The sequence below is a fragment of the Colletes latitarsis genome, chromosome 6 (assembly GCF_051014445.1).
Source record: "Colletes latitarsis isolate SP2378_abdomen chromosome 6, iyColLati1, whole genome shotgun sequence".
Classification (NCBI taxonomy): domain Eukaryota; kingdom Metazoa; phylum Arthropoda; class Insecta; order Hymenoptera; family Colletidae; genus Colletes; species Colletes latitarsis.
In genome coordinates, this window is record NC_135139.1 from 10,149,506 (window position 1) to 10,169,281 (window position 19,776).

Here is a 19,776-nt window from a genome sequence, read left to right on the forward strand (position 1 = left end):
CTCACATCTGTGCCGCGTGACATTTTACGCATTGTCATCGGAGCCATAGTGGTATTTTCTCGGTTACAAGATCCTAGTGGCCTCCTTTTTTAATAGCTGTATCGGGAAACATTGTCTTTAACACAGGGGAATACACCGTTTTCTAACTAACTAAGCAAATACTTCTCGACGACGTTGACACGTTCGCGCCGTCATTTACAGCTTTACGTCTCATTCTGATAATCGCCTTGGGATCATTCACGGCTGATACGCGTTGACAGTAACGAAAGTTTCAATTTTTATTCCTATTTCGATGGTATTTTAACATCGTCTGTCTTTCGTTACGGCCAACGTGTACTCGAGTAACCATAAGAAAAGTTCAGCGTGAACGTGTCAACGATGGTTTTGGCAGTGGCTGACACTGTAATGTCCCTAGGGTTGTCAGATGAAACATTTAGCATTGGGGTACGCATCCTGGAAAAATGAAGTTATTCTTAAAATTCGAGCAAACTAAGCAAGAATAGAGAAACTTTAATATTTAATTCTCACTTGACCCTCTGTTGCATGAATTTTACCACTAAACACAGAAATTATATTTCTATTATTTGTACATCTATCGATACTCGAATTAAATAATACATGACTGTAAATATTCTTGAGTAAACATTAACAGTGACCGGTGTACAGCCATGCAACAAAGGGTTGGTATTTATTTCTTGCCAGCGGCCATTTTGGTACACCTCGCGTGCCCCGTATAAGACGAAGTATTTTATGTAAAAGTATAAGAACGATATTTCGGTGATTCTGGCAACCCTAGACGTTCCATAAATGGTTCTTGAACAATGCATTTTGCTAATATCATACTTAGTTTCTCAGAAGTCCTGCAACCGTGTTCACCGTGGCTTGAGTTCGGCGTTTGCACGGCTTCTGCGAAGTATTTTTCAGTCGCATGTGTCAATTTTGGTCCGCCGCCACTATCGACGAACAAATATCGACGTGCATCGCATTACTTTACGTTCCGAGCATCATTTTTTTACCTTGAATCCGACTGCCATCTGTGTCCCCCATCATCAAATTGGTGAAATGTTGCTTCAGAGATGGCGAAACCCGTGCAACCAGCGGTTCCGCCCGAAATCGGGCGAGGCGAGCAACCCGATGAACGGGACAATGAAATCGTCATCGAGCTGGATCGAGAAAATCAGTACGGTCGTACGCAGCCACGAGCTAACGAGCCTCAAGGTAATCATTTGCGCAATATCCTGATGGTCCACCCACATCTCGCGTCACGATATACATTCTTTTTTCTCTGTTTCACTCTTGTTCATTAGTTGTCGTTCACGATCCACTCCCAAACACCACGCTTTTGAGCATACATACACACACACACACGCACCCACACCACGTAATCCTGTCGACCGTTTTTACCTCAAGGTTCAAGCTGGTTTTATTCGTCACACCTCGCGACTCTCCTCGTACGTTAACTCCATACAGTGTGTCCTAACTTTGTGCACCGTACTCACCCTGTTGTTTGTAACTAGTTGCACCGCCATTCTGTTTCCCCGTCACCTGGTTTTATCGAAAGTACGCCCAAGTAGAGAACAAGGACCCGCTAAAACCCGTGCAGAAGGTTCTCCAACCATGAAATTCTACGTCGGGGACTATCATCGACAGCTAAAAAGAGTTATTTTGCGGAGTATCTTCGATTCGAATGATTCTGATCGAGCTACTACGGATGCATGGAATGTGTGAGGCTTCCTATTGGGCAGAGTCTGATTGGTGACGTGCATTCTACTGCGCGTTTGCGAGAAGTTGGCTAGTAGTCGCTTGCTCCACCCACTCCCTCTTTTGTCCAATAGCGGCCAATAATGCATACAGTGGGGATCTAGCCACCAATCAGACCCACATTCCTTTCACTAGCCAACTTCTGAAGAACGCACAGTACTAAGTCATTCAAATTTATTGACTCGAATGATACGTCTCTATATTTGCTATATCATTTATTAGTAGACTGCGGATATTTATGCATTTATGGGAAATTTAAATTGTCAAGAAACTACAGAATGTAAGTAAGATACGAATTGTTGTATTTAGGAGTTCAGACAACCCTCTACAAAGCTCTCTAAAGCCACCGTTTAATTAATTCTATTAATAAAAATATGAATTTGCATAAAGATCTACAATCTATTTATCAATATCCTTTTCGTTTCATTCTTGTCTCCACATTGTTAAAAAATTGTGATCGATAAGGTACATCTGTTTAAAATTATTATTATTATTAAACGTCTCTATTGCTCACGTTTCAGAATAAGATAAATAAGATAATAAAATAAACTTAATCAAATGTCAAATCGGTTTGTATTCAAACGACCTAGTATTAATCAAAAGCCTCGCACTTTTCGTACGTCTATAGCGATACCAATAAAATCATTCAAATCGAATGTATTCTTCGGAGGCAATCTCCTGAGCTGCCAATGATACTTCTGCTTTCGTGGATTTCGGCGGATACGATTCTCCACGAGCAATTCAGCTTTGTGATTCGTTTTCACCACACTAAAAGCAGATTGTTCCGCGTAACTGCGAACGCAACGTGGACGAAGTTTGAGAAAAGAGGGTGATCAACTGTAGGGGTCGCGAGAAATATCAACGGAAAGATTGCATTTGCATTTATGCAGCAGCGAATGCTATGAAGAATAGATCGACATCGAATCATTTCGTGCCGAACCGAATAGTCCTTGGAATAACGTTTCGGATTTAACTAAAATATCGATGTTTTATACTGTTTAGCAATGTTTGAACGTACGTATCTCGAAGAATTTTTGATTCTTAGACTATCGGGAGGTTGAGAATCATCAGGGTACAAAAATGACTATGATATGAACTTTTCAATTGCTTTCGTGTCACCTGTCCACCATTAAAATAGATACCATATGTTAAAATACACCCTATTCAGAATGTGTGTATTGTATTAAGGCAAATTATAATAGAGTTAGATAAATTATCATTCCAACTAATATCTACTTAAATAGATAACAGATTATGAAATTAACTAGGCTATAATTTTGACAGTTTTTTTACCAAGAATAAAACAAAATCAGGTATTGTTTTTAATAAATTTAAAATTAATTTGTTCAATGCTAGCAGTCGCCCAATTGAGCAATTTCAGTAGTGGCGTTTGACTTCAACATATAACGATAGCAGCTGCAGCCACCTGGACTCAGAATCGCATTAATTAACTTCGATTAATTGTCATATGATTACTGTTCACGCGTCACCTCTGTTACAAATAAATGCAATGAAGAACGTGTATCAAAAAGGTTAAAAATTAATATTGAGTAATACAAAAATACATACAGTAAAATTTCACGGATCTGGAAAGTAGTCAGAAAGCAAAAAAAAGTATCTAAGTTCGAGCAAATCCCAAAATGTTACTCCAAAGAATGTACGATTTGGCATGGAACGACCCGGCCGCGAATATTGAAAAGGACAGATCGATCGACAGTGCAATTCAGAATTAATGTATTCACAAATATCGAACATAAAGTCCCGACGTACGTATAAATATGTATTGCCGCCATCGGGCAAAAAACTGATTCACATTAATGGAAACGTTAATAACATGCCAACCGCATGATTTCAATCGACAAACGTAAAACGTAGCGTCACCGATTCGCTCGCTGTTCCACGGCAAAGAATTACACACGGTAAAAGTAATATTTGCACGTCCAATTTTCTGGTAATAACTTTTTTTAAACAAATGATATACCGATTTCAACTGTTTTCTTTAATAGTTTGTATATATATGCAGATGTTTGTCTAGCTCTTAATATCGTGTACTTAAAAATAATGCTGGCATAATTTTATGCTCAAATGAGATTAGGCATTTGTACACTCGTGATTCTTGTAATTAGAAACTTTAATAATTATAAGCTATATAAATTTTGGTATGTGTTTCTTTCGTCTCGGTGATAGCTTGCAATCTTCTTAGCATTCTATCAATTTCTGTGTAATTTTAAACGAGAATTTGATATTCTATATATTTGTATAAAAAGTATAGTAATTCATTTAAAAAAAAAACAAAGTCGACCTTCAAATCTCCGAAACGCCTTCATCTATGAAAAAGATAAATACACTGCATAGTTTTCGTCAACGACCGTTCAAACCATGCAACTTTTTTATATAAAATTGTTTCGAGCAACGTATACTTTGGAAGTTATAGAGATACACATGTTGCATGGACCATTCTGTATTTCCGTTGCAAAAAAAGACAAAATTGACCTTGAAATCTCCTTCAAGAAAACTTTACATTATCCTACGCTGGAAAATTTGTTTGATATTACTGTGGAGTCCATCACCTCCCGTACTCACCACCAGAGGGACCGTTCCTCTCGCAAGCGCTCGACCGACTCCCAATATCCCGACGTCTAAGGCAGAGTCCGCTAGCAGACACTCCTTTCCTTTTTCTTTCCATTTCTTCCACAAGACCCCACATTAAACGAGCTAGTTATTTAAAATTGGATGGCCACTCTGCGTATTTCGATTACGTAAACGGAGACAGAAACTTTCCTCCTCGAGGGTAACCTTGATCCTCTCCGATCCCGTGTTTCCTCGCGACCAACCATCCCCCGTCCGCGCGAAGCAATAAGTCGTCGTACCGTGTCTCCTTCGACGCTAATTCACCTTTCGTTGCAGACGTGATCGTGACACCGGTGGTTTACTCCGCTCAGACGTTGACCGGGGCGCTGATAGGGACGTGCTTCTTCTCCCTGGTGGCCGGTTTCGCTTCCGGGTTCTGGTTCTCGCAGAGGTTGCGTGGCACCCCGTACCCGGAGCCATCCGAGCAACGCCAGCAGCTGAACAGACTGACGGAGAGCTCCGAGTCGCCGGGTTTCAACAACAAGTCGATCAACCTGGTGCTGAACGTGCCGCCGAAGAACCCGAACGGCAAGAACGCGAACTCGTCCGCGGAGAACAAACCGGTGCAGAAGGTGAAGAAGACGTACATATGATACAGAAGACGACACAGGGCCGTCTGAGGCTTGCCGCAGGACCCGACGGGTTCCGGCTCATCTTCCTCCTCCTCTTTCTCCGACCTCGCGGAATCGGACGGTCGCAACGACGACGACGACGACGACGACGAAGACGCGGACAACAACGACGAGAACCGGCCGGCGCTGATCAGCGCCAGCTGCATGCTCGATCGACGATCGAACAGACTCGACGAGGACGTCTACGAGACGGTGGCCAGTGACGAGAGGTCCTTAGAGTTCCTCACCGCGTTCAGGGATACGGCATACGACTCGCAATCGACGTCGAGGATCGTCGATTACAGGAGACGATACGACGATCTACGCGCGCTAGAGTACACAGAGACCGCGTTGAACGAGCCAGCGAACGAGCTGCAGGACTACAGCAGCAGCAGTGCGAACAGCCTCGACGATCTATGCCGCGGTCATCCCCCGATGATCACCGATTTCGGTCACGCGGAGACAACGAACAACCACGATCACTATATGGTGCCCACCCACGATCCCCGTGAATTGAACGAGCGGATCCTCTCGCTGTTCAATCCGCAATTCCTGCCGAATTTCAACGACATGATCATGTACGTGGCCAGCCAATGCGACGCGAGACGCAGCCCGCCGCCCAGGTCGCGATCGATGGCCGACGGTGACAATCGGTTCTTCAGGAGCTCGAGCTACCGGAAGAAACGCGTCGGGGCCAGCTCGATGTTCTTCCGGCGCGGACTGACCTACGAGGCGGCGCGCAAGTGACACCGGGTGTTCTCTCTCGAACTGAGGCGGAGGATCCACGGTTGGATCGACGGGGCGAAACGCGAGACCTGAGGGCCCCCGTCTCGCAGAATTTTATTTCACAACGATCGTTTCGTTCGAAGATGTTTCCCTCGCAAGGAGCAACGCGGACGGGACTCCGGGTCAACGCTTTAACGGTCGTCGACGAAAACTAAGCAAACGAGTGTCGAGACCACCGAGTGTTTGAGGTACCTAGTGTCCGGTGTTGCCTAGAACCTTCTATTGTGATGTTTCCCCGGGAATGATCACCTTTTTCGTCGTCGTTCGTCGCGGAGAACGACCGTGCTTCCGGTGTCCCGTACAGAGACACGCGAACGTCGAATTATTTTTTTAAACGCTCCCCCCATCCGACTGTCCTTCCGCGCGACAGACGCAACCAAGGCGCTCGGGAGCTAAGATCGCGCAGAAACCCAGACCCGGTTCCACGGGTTCTTCCTTTCCGTTTCTCAGCAGTACGGCAATGGAGGGATACACACGGGAGATGAAGGGACGGACGAGCAAACAAACGGACGATGGAACGAAGGATTCGGCTCGTAGTTGTGCAATGTGATACGATCAGAGGAGATTGTGTTCGTAGCAGTGGCCTGTTTAGGTGCTTAGTACCGCGGTGATTTAAGGACGAAGACGAAGCTTCCCGGCGCGGGGACGTCGTTTCTCAAACCGCCCCTTCTGCCCAAGTTTCGAACGCGATCAACGAAACTACCAGATAAAAAGCCTCGCGAACCAGCACGATTAATTGTAATCGGCGAGACCCGCTTCCTGGAAACATTTGAACTGGAAAATGTTTCAACGTCGAAAGGAAACTTTTTACAGCCACGGACGTAACGACTTTTCGTACAAAAATTTGTACGATCGTTCGAACGATAATTTGTAAAGCGTGTAAAGTCGTTGTACAGTCTGCCGGAAGGCGCCGCCATTTTGAATAGCAGTCTGTCGTTCCAGCGTAACGCACGATTTGAGGTTTACTCGAAATATCGAATTTCGGTTTCAAGAAAATTGGTATATCGATGATGAAAAACATTAAAAGTTAGAAACAATATTGCTCGGTTTTAAAATAAGAAACTTACTGGACAGAAGCGACTTCGTATCAAGAACTTCAGCAAAACAGTAAAAACGCGGTTATTGAAACTCGGAAAAATACTGAGAAACTTTGTAGATTAATAAATTCAATTGTTTATGGATTTGACGTTTATTAAAAAATTTTAAACATAGTATATGAAATATAGTTAGCAATTTTGTTTCGATGATAAAAATTGTAATATAGCTTTATTCTGCAACGAAATCGACTTATGTTCGGGATCGTTTTATTACTAACGGAAAAATTTTCAGTATAAATGAACATATAAATGTAAGAGATCTTAAGTATTTATAACTTCATTTACATTTCAATGAAACATGGTCACGATAGTTCCAGTTTTCCTAGGGCACATGAATTCAAATCTTGATGAAAGAAAAAGAAATACGTTTTTTTGACTTAGGTAGCAGTATAGATCCTGGAACAAATGCCTTAATTCGACCCTGCCTTTAGTCGATCTGCCTTTTCGATACAAGGAAATGATAGTAGAAGTAGACCCTGATCGTTACGTCTATGGCTACTGTTTCAAATACGGATGGAAAAGAGTTTGAGGAACGTCGACTCGCCAAGGGACGTTTCAAGCGTTCGTGCGAGACGAAGGCGTGCCTTCCGTATATTAATTGTTGGCAAATTTCTGATCTATAACAGAAATTGGAGAATGCGGGCCGGTATAGATTCGGGCAAGTGCCTCATTTATGCGTTTTGTTTAAAACATATTCGATAGGAAGGAACGATGCGAGAAAGAACGAGAGTGAAAGAGAGGGTGAGAGAGAGACTAATGTAAGACTTATACGAGTATTGTTGTGCACTTATTGCCGTGCTGTGAGTATTGGTAAATAGCAAGAGAGAATCGTGGTACTGAAGCACGTTATTAGTAAAGAAACATTGCCGCGTATTCGCGGTGTCTTCGAGGAATATGTATTTTTGGCTGGGACGTGTTAAATCGATATATACCTGTTTGGCGAGTGTTCCGAGAGAAGCGTGGATCTTTTTAATGTAAACGAACGCTGCGTTGCAAATGAGTCTACTATGATTACAGACGATCTTGCACAGGGAAAACGAAAACGAGGTCCGTGGTCAAAATGGAGCGCGTCGTGAAATCTGTTCAAGTTTTAACTATACAGGCGCACGAAGATATTCGAACGTTATTAAATAAAACGTTGAACATTAAAAAAGATATTATTATATTACTAACGTGCAAGCGTTAAAATTATACACGTCAGGTTTGAAGTATATGTAAGTAATATTTGCAACGTATATCAATTTTTCACTAAAAACTTGCCCTACATTGTTTTAAACTTCTATTGTTTTTAATTCTCTGAAAGTTCCTGCTCGTAAATATTGAATCGAGACGAGATCGTTCGAATACGTTCGCGAGCCTGTGTAAATAAAAAAAAAAAGAGTTAATATATAAACGTACGTTGATGGAAATTTTATTATTTGCTCGGTCTGACGCGAACCCGAGCGGTTTCCGGGTGCAAGTACTTTCGAAACTTTCGAGAAGCGGACTCGACGCTTGGAATTGATCGCGTTCGCCTGGCTTAATTGATGCTTTGATCAACGTATTCGTGGGACTCATTTTCACGGTGTTCCGTTAATGCTCGTACTGCATGTTTATCCGACACCTTAGCGAAAACTTGGTAGCGTGTGCCGGAGCTCTCTGCGACAAAGTATCATCGAAGAAGCTCGGTCGAGTGATGCCAAGGGGTCTCAGCGTTGTTTGGTGAGATGCCTTTGACAATGGCGTAAATCGGTCCTTACCAGCGTGTAATAGCGAATACTGGGCGTATTTCCTTTGCAGTTTAACCGCGGATAGAGTGCCTGCGAGAAGCAGCGGCTAACGTTTGTCCCAGATATCAAGAGAAGATGGAAAGAGAACAAAGGAGAAATGTAGATCGAGTAACGCGACCGCGATACTCTTTATAAGCCGGGTCGCGCTCGATGGTCTAGAATCGGTTGGGGAACGCGGCGCGTGTAAATACACGGATACGCGTAAACGAACCGGAAAAAAAAGACTTACAATTAGCTTTAATCATATGCGTATTAGTATGTAACGAGAGAAATTCTAGAATGGTTAGATCGTTAGGGATTTATCTTTCGTTTTTTCTACATCGGATAACGTTGGCCTCTTTTCATCGATTACTTGGTATCGTAGCGGACGGGCGTGCCCGGTCGCATGTTAACCAACACTGCCGCGCCAATTCTAACGTGCTTCGAACAAAGAAACAGTAAGATCAAGTTAACAAATTAAAAAAAAAAAAAAAAAACCCGTCGATTTTTACTCATTGTCATTGAGCGGTCGAAGGAGAGAACGATGCGAAATAATGGACAGAAGAATTGGTCGAGACAAAGAGGAAGGAGTACACACGCGTTTAACAATGGCCGCCGAAGAGCCACGGTCCGTAGATGAAAAAAATGGACGCGTAGCGAGAAACGTCTGCGAATCGCTGAAAACGTAGGAAGGAGATCGTGTAAATAGGTAGAAATTGTTTTTTATCGTTGAAATCATTTAAACGAGATCGAGAACTCATTCGTTACGCTACTCGTCACGCGGACAGCAGTGGTACGCATTTAATGTTTATATATATACATACGCGTGCACGGGATACATATGTGTATATATACGCATTGCATTCTCATTATTGCATATACATATATACATATACGCATATATACAAAAAAAAAAATATATATATATATACATATATTTTTTCTTTAATCCGCGTAGATAAATATACTACGAGAGAACGCGCTAAATAAAGAGAGGCAGCTAATTACACTTTTTCGGCGGTCTTTGTGAAAGCCCGCGATCTTTTTTAATTAAAATTCCGTGCCGACCCGACCGTCTCGTTGCACGCGACTTTGACACTAACTCTCGGGTGCGGTAAATATTTTACAAATACCGATGTTTATATATTATACAAAAGCATCCAACTTAGGTACCTTGTGTCGAGATGAAAAAAAAAAATTATATAAATATTATTGGCGAATTGTTATATGCTATGATATTTCTAAATTAGACGAATCGTGGAGGCATATGGATGTACATGTATGTATACAAAAAAAACGTTTTATTAGAGTAACGTAATTAATTGTAATAAGGACAATGTAAATAGTACTCCGTTTAAAACTGATCTTCGTCGACGCTGCAGCGTGGAACGAGAATTACTCCTTGTAGAGAGTACAATGAAATGTTTCGAATCGCGTCTTCTTTTTTTTATTTTTTTTTTCATTCGATCGCGTAAACGCTCGTACAACGAGCGTGTGGATTTTATCGTTCGTAGCGTTCAGTTTTAAATCGAGGCACTTTAACGTTTAAGATTCTTCTACGCAAACAGGACGAGGATCGTGTATGACGCAACAGAAACTACCACCGTAGGGTATGTGCCACGAGTAAAGTCAAATTCTAACAGCGTACACGTCGATTCGATAGGAAAACGGATGGTCCTTCGTACGAAAATCGATTTCAATTACTTCTTTAACTACCGCGGGTAAACGAGAAAATCTCAGAAGTCTCAGCCTTCTGATCTTTCGAGTGTCTTCTATTCCCCGTAAGAAGAAATGATAATGGTTATAAGTTGCGTATCGTCGAATGATAATAAAATTAGTCTAAATGAGAATATTTTTATGATCGAAACAAGAAGATCATACCTATACTCGCTGTTCTTTTCTCTTGCGTTCAACAACGAAGGACGTCGGGCAGTAAAAACGTTGGTCTTCCAAAGCACTGTAACGGAAAGAAATTAATTTACTACAAAATTTCAATCTAGCAAATAAGTATCGAACACTGTTTTAAACAATACGTGTACTTACAATCTGGAAAATTAATTTTCAAATACTATTACCACCCTCGAGCCAACAGAGCTTACCAAACTTTACGATAACAGACACTGAAATATTTCCCGCGACAAATTCCATCTTAAACCGTGTTTCGTAACAGTCTAATTTGAAAAGTCATCGAAATTCCAGTGCCGTTGCCAACGCGAGAACTTTCGCTGGAAATTTTCGTGCAACCCCCTTCGCGAGGGGCGACGGTTGCACGAATCTTTCGCGTTGTTCTCCGACCGGAGCGTATCATTTTCGTTGGTAAAACTTTCGTGGGATTTGATCGTGTGTGGGTGGGGGGTCGCGTAACAGCAATGGTATTCGAACGATTCGAACGAATCGCAGGTATTCGGGTTATTCCGGCCGCGAGACCGTTTCCTCGCGGTACCGGAAGTCCTTACGGACGGCCTCGATTCCAGGCCACTTCGAATTTGAAAGTCGAATTGACGTTCGAAGACCACGAAATGCTCGCACATACCCGTACGGGGCGTGCGTCTCGCGATAGCGAATAGGACTGTAACGTAATAACGATCGCATTAATTAGGTAAAGTAAATGCAACATTCCAGTAACAGGCCGGGACTGCCAACCGCTTGGGCAAACATGCGGGGAAACTTCGCAACAATTGATCGACGTGTTTCCCCCTTGCGAGCGTTTCGAACGCTGACACTTGCTTCGCTAATGAGAAATTGAAACAACGACGGTTCCTTTGTTATCGCGACCCCGTGAATCGAGTGCAAACAGGAAACGAGCGCCCGAGTGTTTTCTCGCGATAAGTAATTGAAACGCTAGTTGCGAAGCCGTGCAAGTCCTGTCTATTTTCTCGCGAATAATTTCAATCGTTGTATAGAATTCTGTAAGGCGTTCCCTTTTGTACCGTTTCTTTCCCATCGTCGACCGAAAGCGGGTAATCGTTTTCTTTTTCTAAACGTTATGTAAACTACTTAGCAAGCATTTGAATAAAACTAACACAACGGATAGCAACGGAAATTCTTTTTATTCCGCAAACCCTGCGAGCCATCTTCGAGGACGCGTCTTCGCGACTGGCGTTGTTCGTACGAGAAAAATATTTACATACTTGCGCCACGACCGGGACTATTTGTCGAATCACCATATTACGGTACGGGAAACGTTCTTATTTAAACTTTTCATTTGTTTCGATAAAAATTTTAATTTGAATTTTAGAATATTACGTCCCGTATCTTTTCGTCTTTCGTTCCAAGTAAATTTTATCTATCGAATATTTCGAATATCCAAACAGTGGGCGCACAAAATATTTAAATACTCGAGTATTTTGAATATTCGAATTATATTCGTCAAGTAGTCCCAATCCTGGCCCGCGTAGAATCGACGCTGATCGATGAACGAAACGTTCAGGGCAGTCGATCATTCTGTAATCTATTTTTTATGTTCCCGAATGTCTCCTATTTATATCGTCGACAGTGCTATTACTAACGGAAATCACTTAGAGAATCGCGGGTGCTGATAGCGGCAATTTATTCGAGCTTTTATCGCGTTGCATTAGAAGCATTAGAAGTCGAGCGGTTCTTTCGACAACCATCGAACAATGAAGCGGCGATCGAGGTCGTTCGAACTACTTCCGTTTATCAAACGATTAACACTTGTCGATGCTATACGTCACGCGTGCACAGACTTTGATACATGCGACATACGAATGATCGTTCGATAGCCGAACCATCTGTGCTAGGAACAGATTGCGTAATTTTTATTTGTTGTTCGATAAATTCAATTTAGTCGAACCGTGACGTCAGAGATCATCTACGGAGAACAAAGTGACTATGTATTGAACGCTCGTGCAGTATGCTTGTTTCACGATGTCCCGTGGAAAGCACGTGTACACGCATGCTTGAAGACACTCTGTATTATTTGTTAAATAACTTTACATCCGAACGGTAATCGTAAACGAACGAAATTTCAATTGATATCAAAGTATCGAGCGAGTCTTCGAACTGACACGCATAGACGCTTTCAAAACGCTTCGAATATTAGTGAAAATTATAGTATTTTGAGAATCTTAAAGAAATTTTTAACGTCTTGCTAGACTAGGAATTCTTCGAAGCTTCAATAGTCGGAATTAATGCACAAAATTTAAACGTAAGTTAATTTATTCATTAATACTGCAAATTAAAATGTAATACGAAGTGTGTCGGTTACGATTGATATTACATGTACAAAGTTTACAGCATGGGCAGTATATATTACGTTTTCATTTATAAAAATATGCAGTATAAAATTATTGTCAAACTTCATTAATACGTGAATTTGGTTTTTAGTTAAGGGGACAGTAATTGGGTCTTTTACCCTGTAAGTAACTAACTAGGAAATATAATATTTTCTACAAATGGTATAATTTCATTCTACATGTTCATTCAAACCTGACGAAATTTAAATTCAAGAGTTACACCCTTTATATCCGCCATATTATTTTCACTACAAACCAGTTAGACAATTTTTATCATTATCATAACATCAACTGTGTGTTTTCTTTTCGTGGTGTGTGTACGTATAATCACACTCGGCACGATTTTTAAATACAATGATAAAATAATATCCAATACGCATTATATTTAAAAAAAATTTCTTTCTTTACAGTATCATTGTATCAGCGACTAAATGGACCGATAATTAAGATAGTATAGTACGCTACAGTCTGTACTATCTCTAGATAAAGTATTTATCTGCGTGTATTATGCAAAGGTACAACGCGATGCGTAGATAAAACTCAAAGACTCTACATCTGTTAATGCTTCAAAGAATTTGTAATCTATCCAGACATCGCAAGGCTCGTCAAGATTGCGTAACCCGAAACAATAAATTGAAACAAAGCGGCGAATCGATCGTAAACTTGCCAAGGGAATATATTTAAACGCCATTCACTAGTTAGCGAACGAAAGAACACGATAAGAGCACGTAATTACCGGGAGCGCGTGAAAATTGCACGGTGTGCAGCGAAACGATAAATGAAGGCAGTCCGGGCACACATATTTGCTGTGCCAATGCAATGCGTTTTCTGTACATAGTATTGTAGCCCTAATTAATATTAGCTTAGAGTAGCTGGAATCGCGTTGACGTAGGCGTACGGCGTACTCCCAGTAGGAGTAATCGATGAAGGCAACACGAAACGAGTCATCCACGACACAATACGGAGACTGTTCTTCGAATCGCGCCTTACACAATACAGCGTTCCCTCGTTAACGTTCGCTGGCTCCAGTCCACGACGCGAACATTATCGAGGGAGGTGTACTAATTTGATTTTTGTACTCGACTTAAAAATAGCACAGTTATTATTCGCCAATAACGTTACGCCTTTTAACATATTCATTCGTGTCGCATTTTTAATTGCTTCGCGTCTTATCAGCGGGCTCATTTGGTCCTTATGTGTTTCTTCTTGATTTAAAATTTCATTTCTCACGTTTACAAAGAAGTATGAACATTTGTTAACTAGGTTTGCAACGTTCACCTCGTCGTTGCAGTTCCAGAAATTGGTGGGGATGACTTCGCGAACAATATCACGGGAGAAAGTAGCGAACATTAGCGAGGGACTACTGTACTGTGATTTTCATTTGAGCCAACGACGTTCAATAAGTCAGTTTTGTTAGCAACGGCAATTTTCGAACGCCAGGTCCAAAAGGGGACCTACAATGGCCTGAAGAACTTAATTGTTATGAAACAAACGATAGATTCAAATCTTGTACTTGAATATTGCGTTTGAAAATGGGATTCCGTCAGTGTCGCGTTACCGATCTTTTGCTTTATCGAAAATTACGACGACCGACGCTTGCCCGGACAACGATTCACGGTTCGACCCTTTATTTGGCACCGACGACGAGTTCGTACGTTTTATCGAGGGCATGCAACACGCTTGCAGGCGATATTCGTACAGTACGATAGTGATAACCGAGAGATCCCGATGCTTTTTGTACGCAAGGTATATGAGAAGTTTCGAGCACCGTCGCCAAATAAAAGGTCGACGTTTATACTTTGTACTTTGTATCCAGACGCGTACGAGTAATTCTCATTTGTACAGTGATACTTATTTTTTGGGAGAATATCGTAACGTTATCGTTGAAACTTCTTTTCATTGTAGACACGGTATTTAGCAGAGTTTGGCGAACTGTAATCCGATTACATTTACCAAGATACAATTATACATAATCACACTGTATATTTATCATCTGATTGCGGTATAAATGTAATCGTGTTGTGGCAAATTAAATCACATTTACATTTCGTCCGGCTCTGATTTAGCGTAAGGATGGGAAAAAGAGACTATCCAAATAGTTATCTTCAGGTATCGCAAAATGGTACAGTTTGCTATCCACACTTATGCTACTGATTTGACTATGTTCGACCGATTGTTCCCCTCTCGTTTGCGATACATTTGCCTTTCACCGATGCGCTGATCTATACTGTCCGCGTATTATGGCGACCAACAGCTCCGTTTACTCTAAGTTACACAAGACTTTGTACGATATAAGTAATTAATTAGGCGTTTAGAGATATTATCGGTACTGGTACGATAAGAGAATCACCCACTCCAAAGTCATAAAGAGATATTCGTCGTTAAAGGAGATCTACGATCTTTTTGTTAAGCATACTTTACTCATCGTTTAGATTCTTCGGTTTTTTTTTTGTACTTTTACTTTGAATAGCTGCGGAACGAGCCAAATAAATCGAACGACACCGAACGGAACAGAAGTTTACAGAAAACTGCCAGACACGGGCAATAAGCTCCTAAAATCGTAACCTTTTACATTAAGCGAATCAACGACGTTGTAACAATTTTTATATCTCGCCAGCTCTCAGAGACAGCATACAGAATATAGGCCGTTGGAGAAACGTCTTCGACTCGTTTGCTCGATATATGACACATACAAACGCATACACACACGATGTACGATATCGCGTACAAACGAAGAAAAAAATAAAAGAAAAAAAAAAAGCGTAAAAGAATTTGATAAACAATTCGTAACACTATGTTTAAAAGCATCTTACACTTCGCGGAAGACTGAGGAGCTTGTATATAATATACATTTAACGCAGTACATTTGATATGAACAAAGTTACGGATTAGCAATGGAGGTTCAGTTTATTACCATGACAGGATAGTTGTATCAGCATTTAACGAAAAAAAAAGAAAAAAAAAATGAAACAATTGTAAGTTGTACATAACGAATCAAGGTCCTAGCGCGATATGTTACTACCGTTGTTCACGGCGTCTCCGTTGCGTAATGAATTGTTAAAAAGTTTTCTAACGCACCGCTCTGCGAAGCATCAACACGCTCGCGAAAAAGAAAGAGATTTCCTATTTTTCAGCAGCCCCGCACATCGAAACACCGACTCTATGCGTTGAGTGCAACATAAACACGCCCGATCCAGTGGACCAAACGATTCACCATCTGAATTCTACGTCTCCCTTTATGTCTTGCTCCCCGTAGCATTCGATAGAGCAGATTAAGATAATAGGAAATCGGTAGGCCCGACCGAAGCAAAATCAGGCTAATCTTGTGGCTATAATTAACCGAGAGGCGCTAGATAAAAATTCTTACTCGCTAAAATCATCCGTTCAAGTGATCGCCTACCAAACCACAAAAAACAAAAAAATAAAAAAAAATAAAAAAAGGATACACACCATTATGTCGATTTCACATAACGATCCCCCATCGTTCGACATTAACTCGTTGCTCGAGGGCGAACCATCTTGCACGAAGAACGCTGATACGTTCGAAGCGTCCGTGATGTCCAATCTAAACGGTAGTAAACGAATTAATGCGAATTATACTGCAAGAGATCCGCTTATGAGTTACATTAACATTTACAATCCAGATATCCAATACGATAATGTTAATAGATTAAGATGAATGTCACAAGTAATGTAAACTGAGATGAAATAAACGAGACGATGATTCAAATATAACAAGGTATATTTTCTGACGTGTCATGGTTACATGGCGGTGTACAGTTCATTTCGGATCCTGCCTAATTGCGTTTACGCCTACACGGATAAATTCAATCTTTTCATTCAACCATGTATACTTCGTATCGAACATTAGAAAGGGACGCGTCATCGCGTATATCGGCATACGAAAACGTTAGAAATTGGAAGCACCTGCTTTTGCTATGTACATTCATCGTACGCGCACCCATCGTTTTATCTCTGTCGAGATAAAGGGGTACAATCAAAACTCATTCCGCCATCGATTAATTTCTATAAGAATGCGTTCTGTTCGTTAAGACTCCCCACGAAAGGTACTTTTTTAATCGTTTCTCGTGGACAGTATCACAGTCTCGAGCAACTTGCGTGCCGATCACGAGTTGTACGTGCCCAAAAGCACCCCGCTGATTACGATATCTGGAAGACTAGACGTTGCGTTCGACTGAGCGTACGGATCGCAATGAAAAGTTATTACAGGATGATGATCGAGAGAGCTGGGATGAACATGCTGCGTCTCCTCCGTGTTCTTGTACGTACTGAAATAAATACAACATTAATTAGAACGATGTATTATATAATTTGATATGTTAATACTAAAAAATAAAATATAATAGAGCGAAAGTGTTACTAAAGAATCACCTGATGCCAGTTTCAACGCATATTTTACCGAATGCTCTAACACGTATACCTTTTGTATGTCGCGACGGTCGCACGTCCTTCTATACCCAGAAAATTGAGGACCTGTTGCTTCGTGGTTGAAAGACGTAGCATTTTCTGGACGTACAGTTCCAATGCCGCTCGCCTTTGCTCAAGCACCTTTGGCTGGGAATTTCTTACCCTTTTCGGCGGAAACGGAGCAATGTCCGCGTTCTCCTTCTTCAACTGCAATTAAACATATTCATATAAGTGCAAAACAGTTACGATAGTTTGGCTTCAACTATAACGTTGATAAAAATAACCATTATAACGGTCGATACTCACAAAAGGATAATTGCTTGCTTGAAAAAAATATTAACACTTTGACGGCCGTTCTCACGTATACGTGATTTACTCTTCGCGCGAAACATCCGACCATCAAAGTATTAAGAAAATTCATAAAACGATCATCTATTTTAAACCGAGGACATTACAGAGGGATGGACGATGCAAAGATATGAAAAAAAGTAGGGCAGACTTTTATAACTCAGAATAAAAATAAACATATTATCGTATCGTACATAGACTATCTATAAATATGTGCCGTTCCAAATAATTACTAAACTGTAGGATTTCTTCCATTCATTTCTCCATTACGTTTCTTAGACTATGAAAACAGTATTTCACACAATATAACTTCTATTTAATGAACTGTTCAAAAATAATTGGCAATATGCGGCCCCTTTTGTATGCATGCAAATTGAAATACTTTTGCGTTTAACCAATACAATGTACATAGAAATATTATATTCGATAAAAAAAAATTATTAAATAATAAAAAAATTAGATACGAAATTCTTATTTTGATTAGTTTTCAATAAATTTTTTGATATACATACATATATATATATATATATATATATATATATATATATTATTTATATTCTATTATTTGATTATTTGTTTATAATTATATATATATATATAATTTAATTTAATATATTCATCAATAAACAAATAATCAAATAATATCTACAAAATGTTAATATCAAGGTGATGCTCCAAAATGAAAATGATGAATTTTAGAAAAATGATTAATTGATATTCGTAATAAACATGTTATTAAAAAAATAATTCCAATAATAACATGAATTCGTACATTCAGTATTACTTACATTAATTTGAAACATAACCACCAGTTAACAACAATACAAACGCGTTATACACCTTTAACACCGATACGGTCAATTAATTCCTTCAATTATGAACGATCAGACTACGCTTTAAAGAACTTGGAAATACGAACTTCCCACACGAGGCTTGCAAATGAAATTGTTTTATCACGAGTCAATTGTCAGAGAACACCAGCTACGTAAATCGCATATCATTACGACGTTAATGAAACTTCGCTACTGATATGATTAATTGCATTCTATCGAAAAATTATTGCACTCTAACGCGAAAATAAATGAATATGTACGTATGATCATTTCACCGTGAAACAAATATCATTAAAACGATTTCAGACGAAAAAAAAAATGAAAGAAAAAATATTAAATGATCCAACTTTCAGTATTTCTATTACGCATTTATTTACATGTATACAGTTGCAAAGAACAGTTGCATTAGAAACGAAATTGTATATATGACTTACGCCACTTTCATATTCACAGACACATACATTCATTGCGTAACACATGCAACTATCTAATAATTCACAATATGCATCTAAATCTATGGATACGAATCTGGATCACACGTTTATTCGTGCGAACTAAATGAATGAGGAAAACGAAGCGAATAGTAAAAAAAAGATACAACTGACTAGCGCTATCCTTGTTCGTGCAACGAAAAAGAACTATAGAAAAAGACGCGAGAAATATATATCTCTATCTCTTTCTAACATCGTAACAGTCTCGTGACAGAGAATCTGTTTTGGTTGTACTATTTATTCTATAACACATATCGACTTATTTTTACTGGATTACGACATCGTTGGCAGGAATATTTTATTCAGAAAATGAAGCACAGCCGGACTTGGGATTAATAAAAGTGCTGACGTTAAAAAAAGAGAAAAGGAGATTCTAGACGCGTAATGCCAAACGCACGTATTTGAAATAATTATGACAGTAACGAAAACTGATAATCACGCGACAATTATTAAAATTTCCGTGTAAATTTATGAAATAACATACCGTGCGATGTAGCGCACTGAATTCGCTGTATCTTCTCTCAATGAAATATCGGGTACCACTCTCTGACTCCAATACTTCAATACAGTAAACATAATAGGGCTTGCCGTGTGACACATCGGCCAAACGGTATCTGCTGATGAAAACTTGATACATCGCATCGCTGGCAATTTCTAGGGTCTTGAAACGCGCACGGTAAACCGAAATTACAATGTCAAAATGAAACTACAAAATATACAAACTTTCGATCGCCCCACTTTCAATGTATACTAGCGCCTGTCACACCAGTCGTTGATCTATGTATT

At 40.2% G+C, this 19,776-nt stretch overlaps 3 protein-coding genes across 5 annotated transcripts in view; 2 read left to right on the forward strand and 1 right to left on the reverse strand.

The window, feature by feature from the left end:
• The window catches only part of LOC143343015 (semaphorin-1A), a 455,004-nt gene extending 450,019 nt beyond the window's left edge, over positions 1–4,985 (forward strand). For 2 of the 3 annotated variants that reach the window (XM_076767469.1, XM_076767470.1), the window contains exons 14-15: positions 1,075–1,218; positions 4,669–4,985. In XM_076767469.1, the coding sequence (XP_076623584.1) occupies positions 1,075–1,218; positions 4,669–4,985 (461 nt within the window). The remainder of the gene's footprint in view (positions 1–1,074; positions 1,219–4,668) is intronic. The other variant, XM_076767471.1, reaches the window with a different exon arrangement.
• Positions 4,986–5,157: 172 nt separating this feature from the next.
• Positions 5,158–16,614, forward strand: LOC143343028 (uncharacterized). Its single transcript, XM_076767504.1, has one exon. The coding sequence runs from the start codon at positions 5,169–5,171 to the stop codon at positions 5,748–5,750; it is 582 nt and encodes a 193-aa protein (XP_076623619.1). The 5' UTR covers positions 5,158–5,168; the 3' UTR covers positions 5,751–16,614.
• On the reverse strand, positions 16,609–19,772 carry LOC143343030 (sorting nexin-24). The gene is made up of 3 exons (XM_076767507.1): positions 19,475–19,772; positions 17,332–17,525; positions 16,609–17,179 (listed from the first exon to the last, which is right to left on the reverse strand). Exons 1-3 carry the CDS (start codon positions 19,625–19,627, stop codon positions 17,017–17,019), a joined length of 510 nt encoding a protein of 169 aa, XP_076623622.1. The 5' UTR covers positions 19,628–19,772; the 3' UTR covers positions 16,609–17,016.
• Positions 19,773–19,776: the final 4 nt, after the last annotated feature.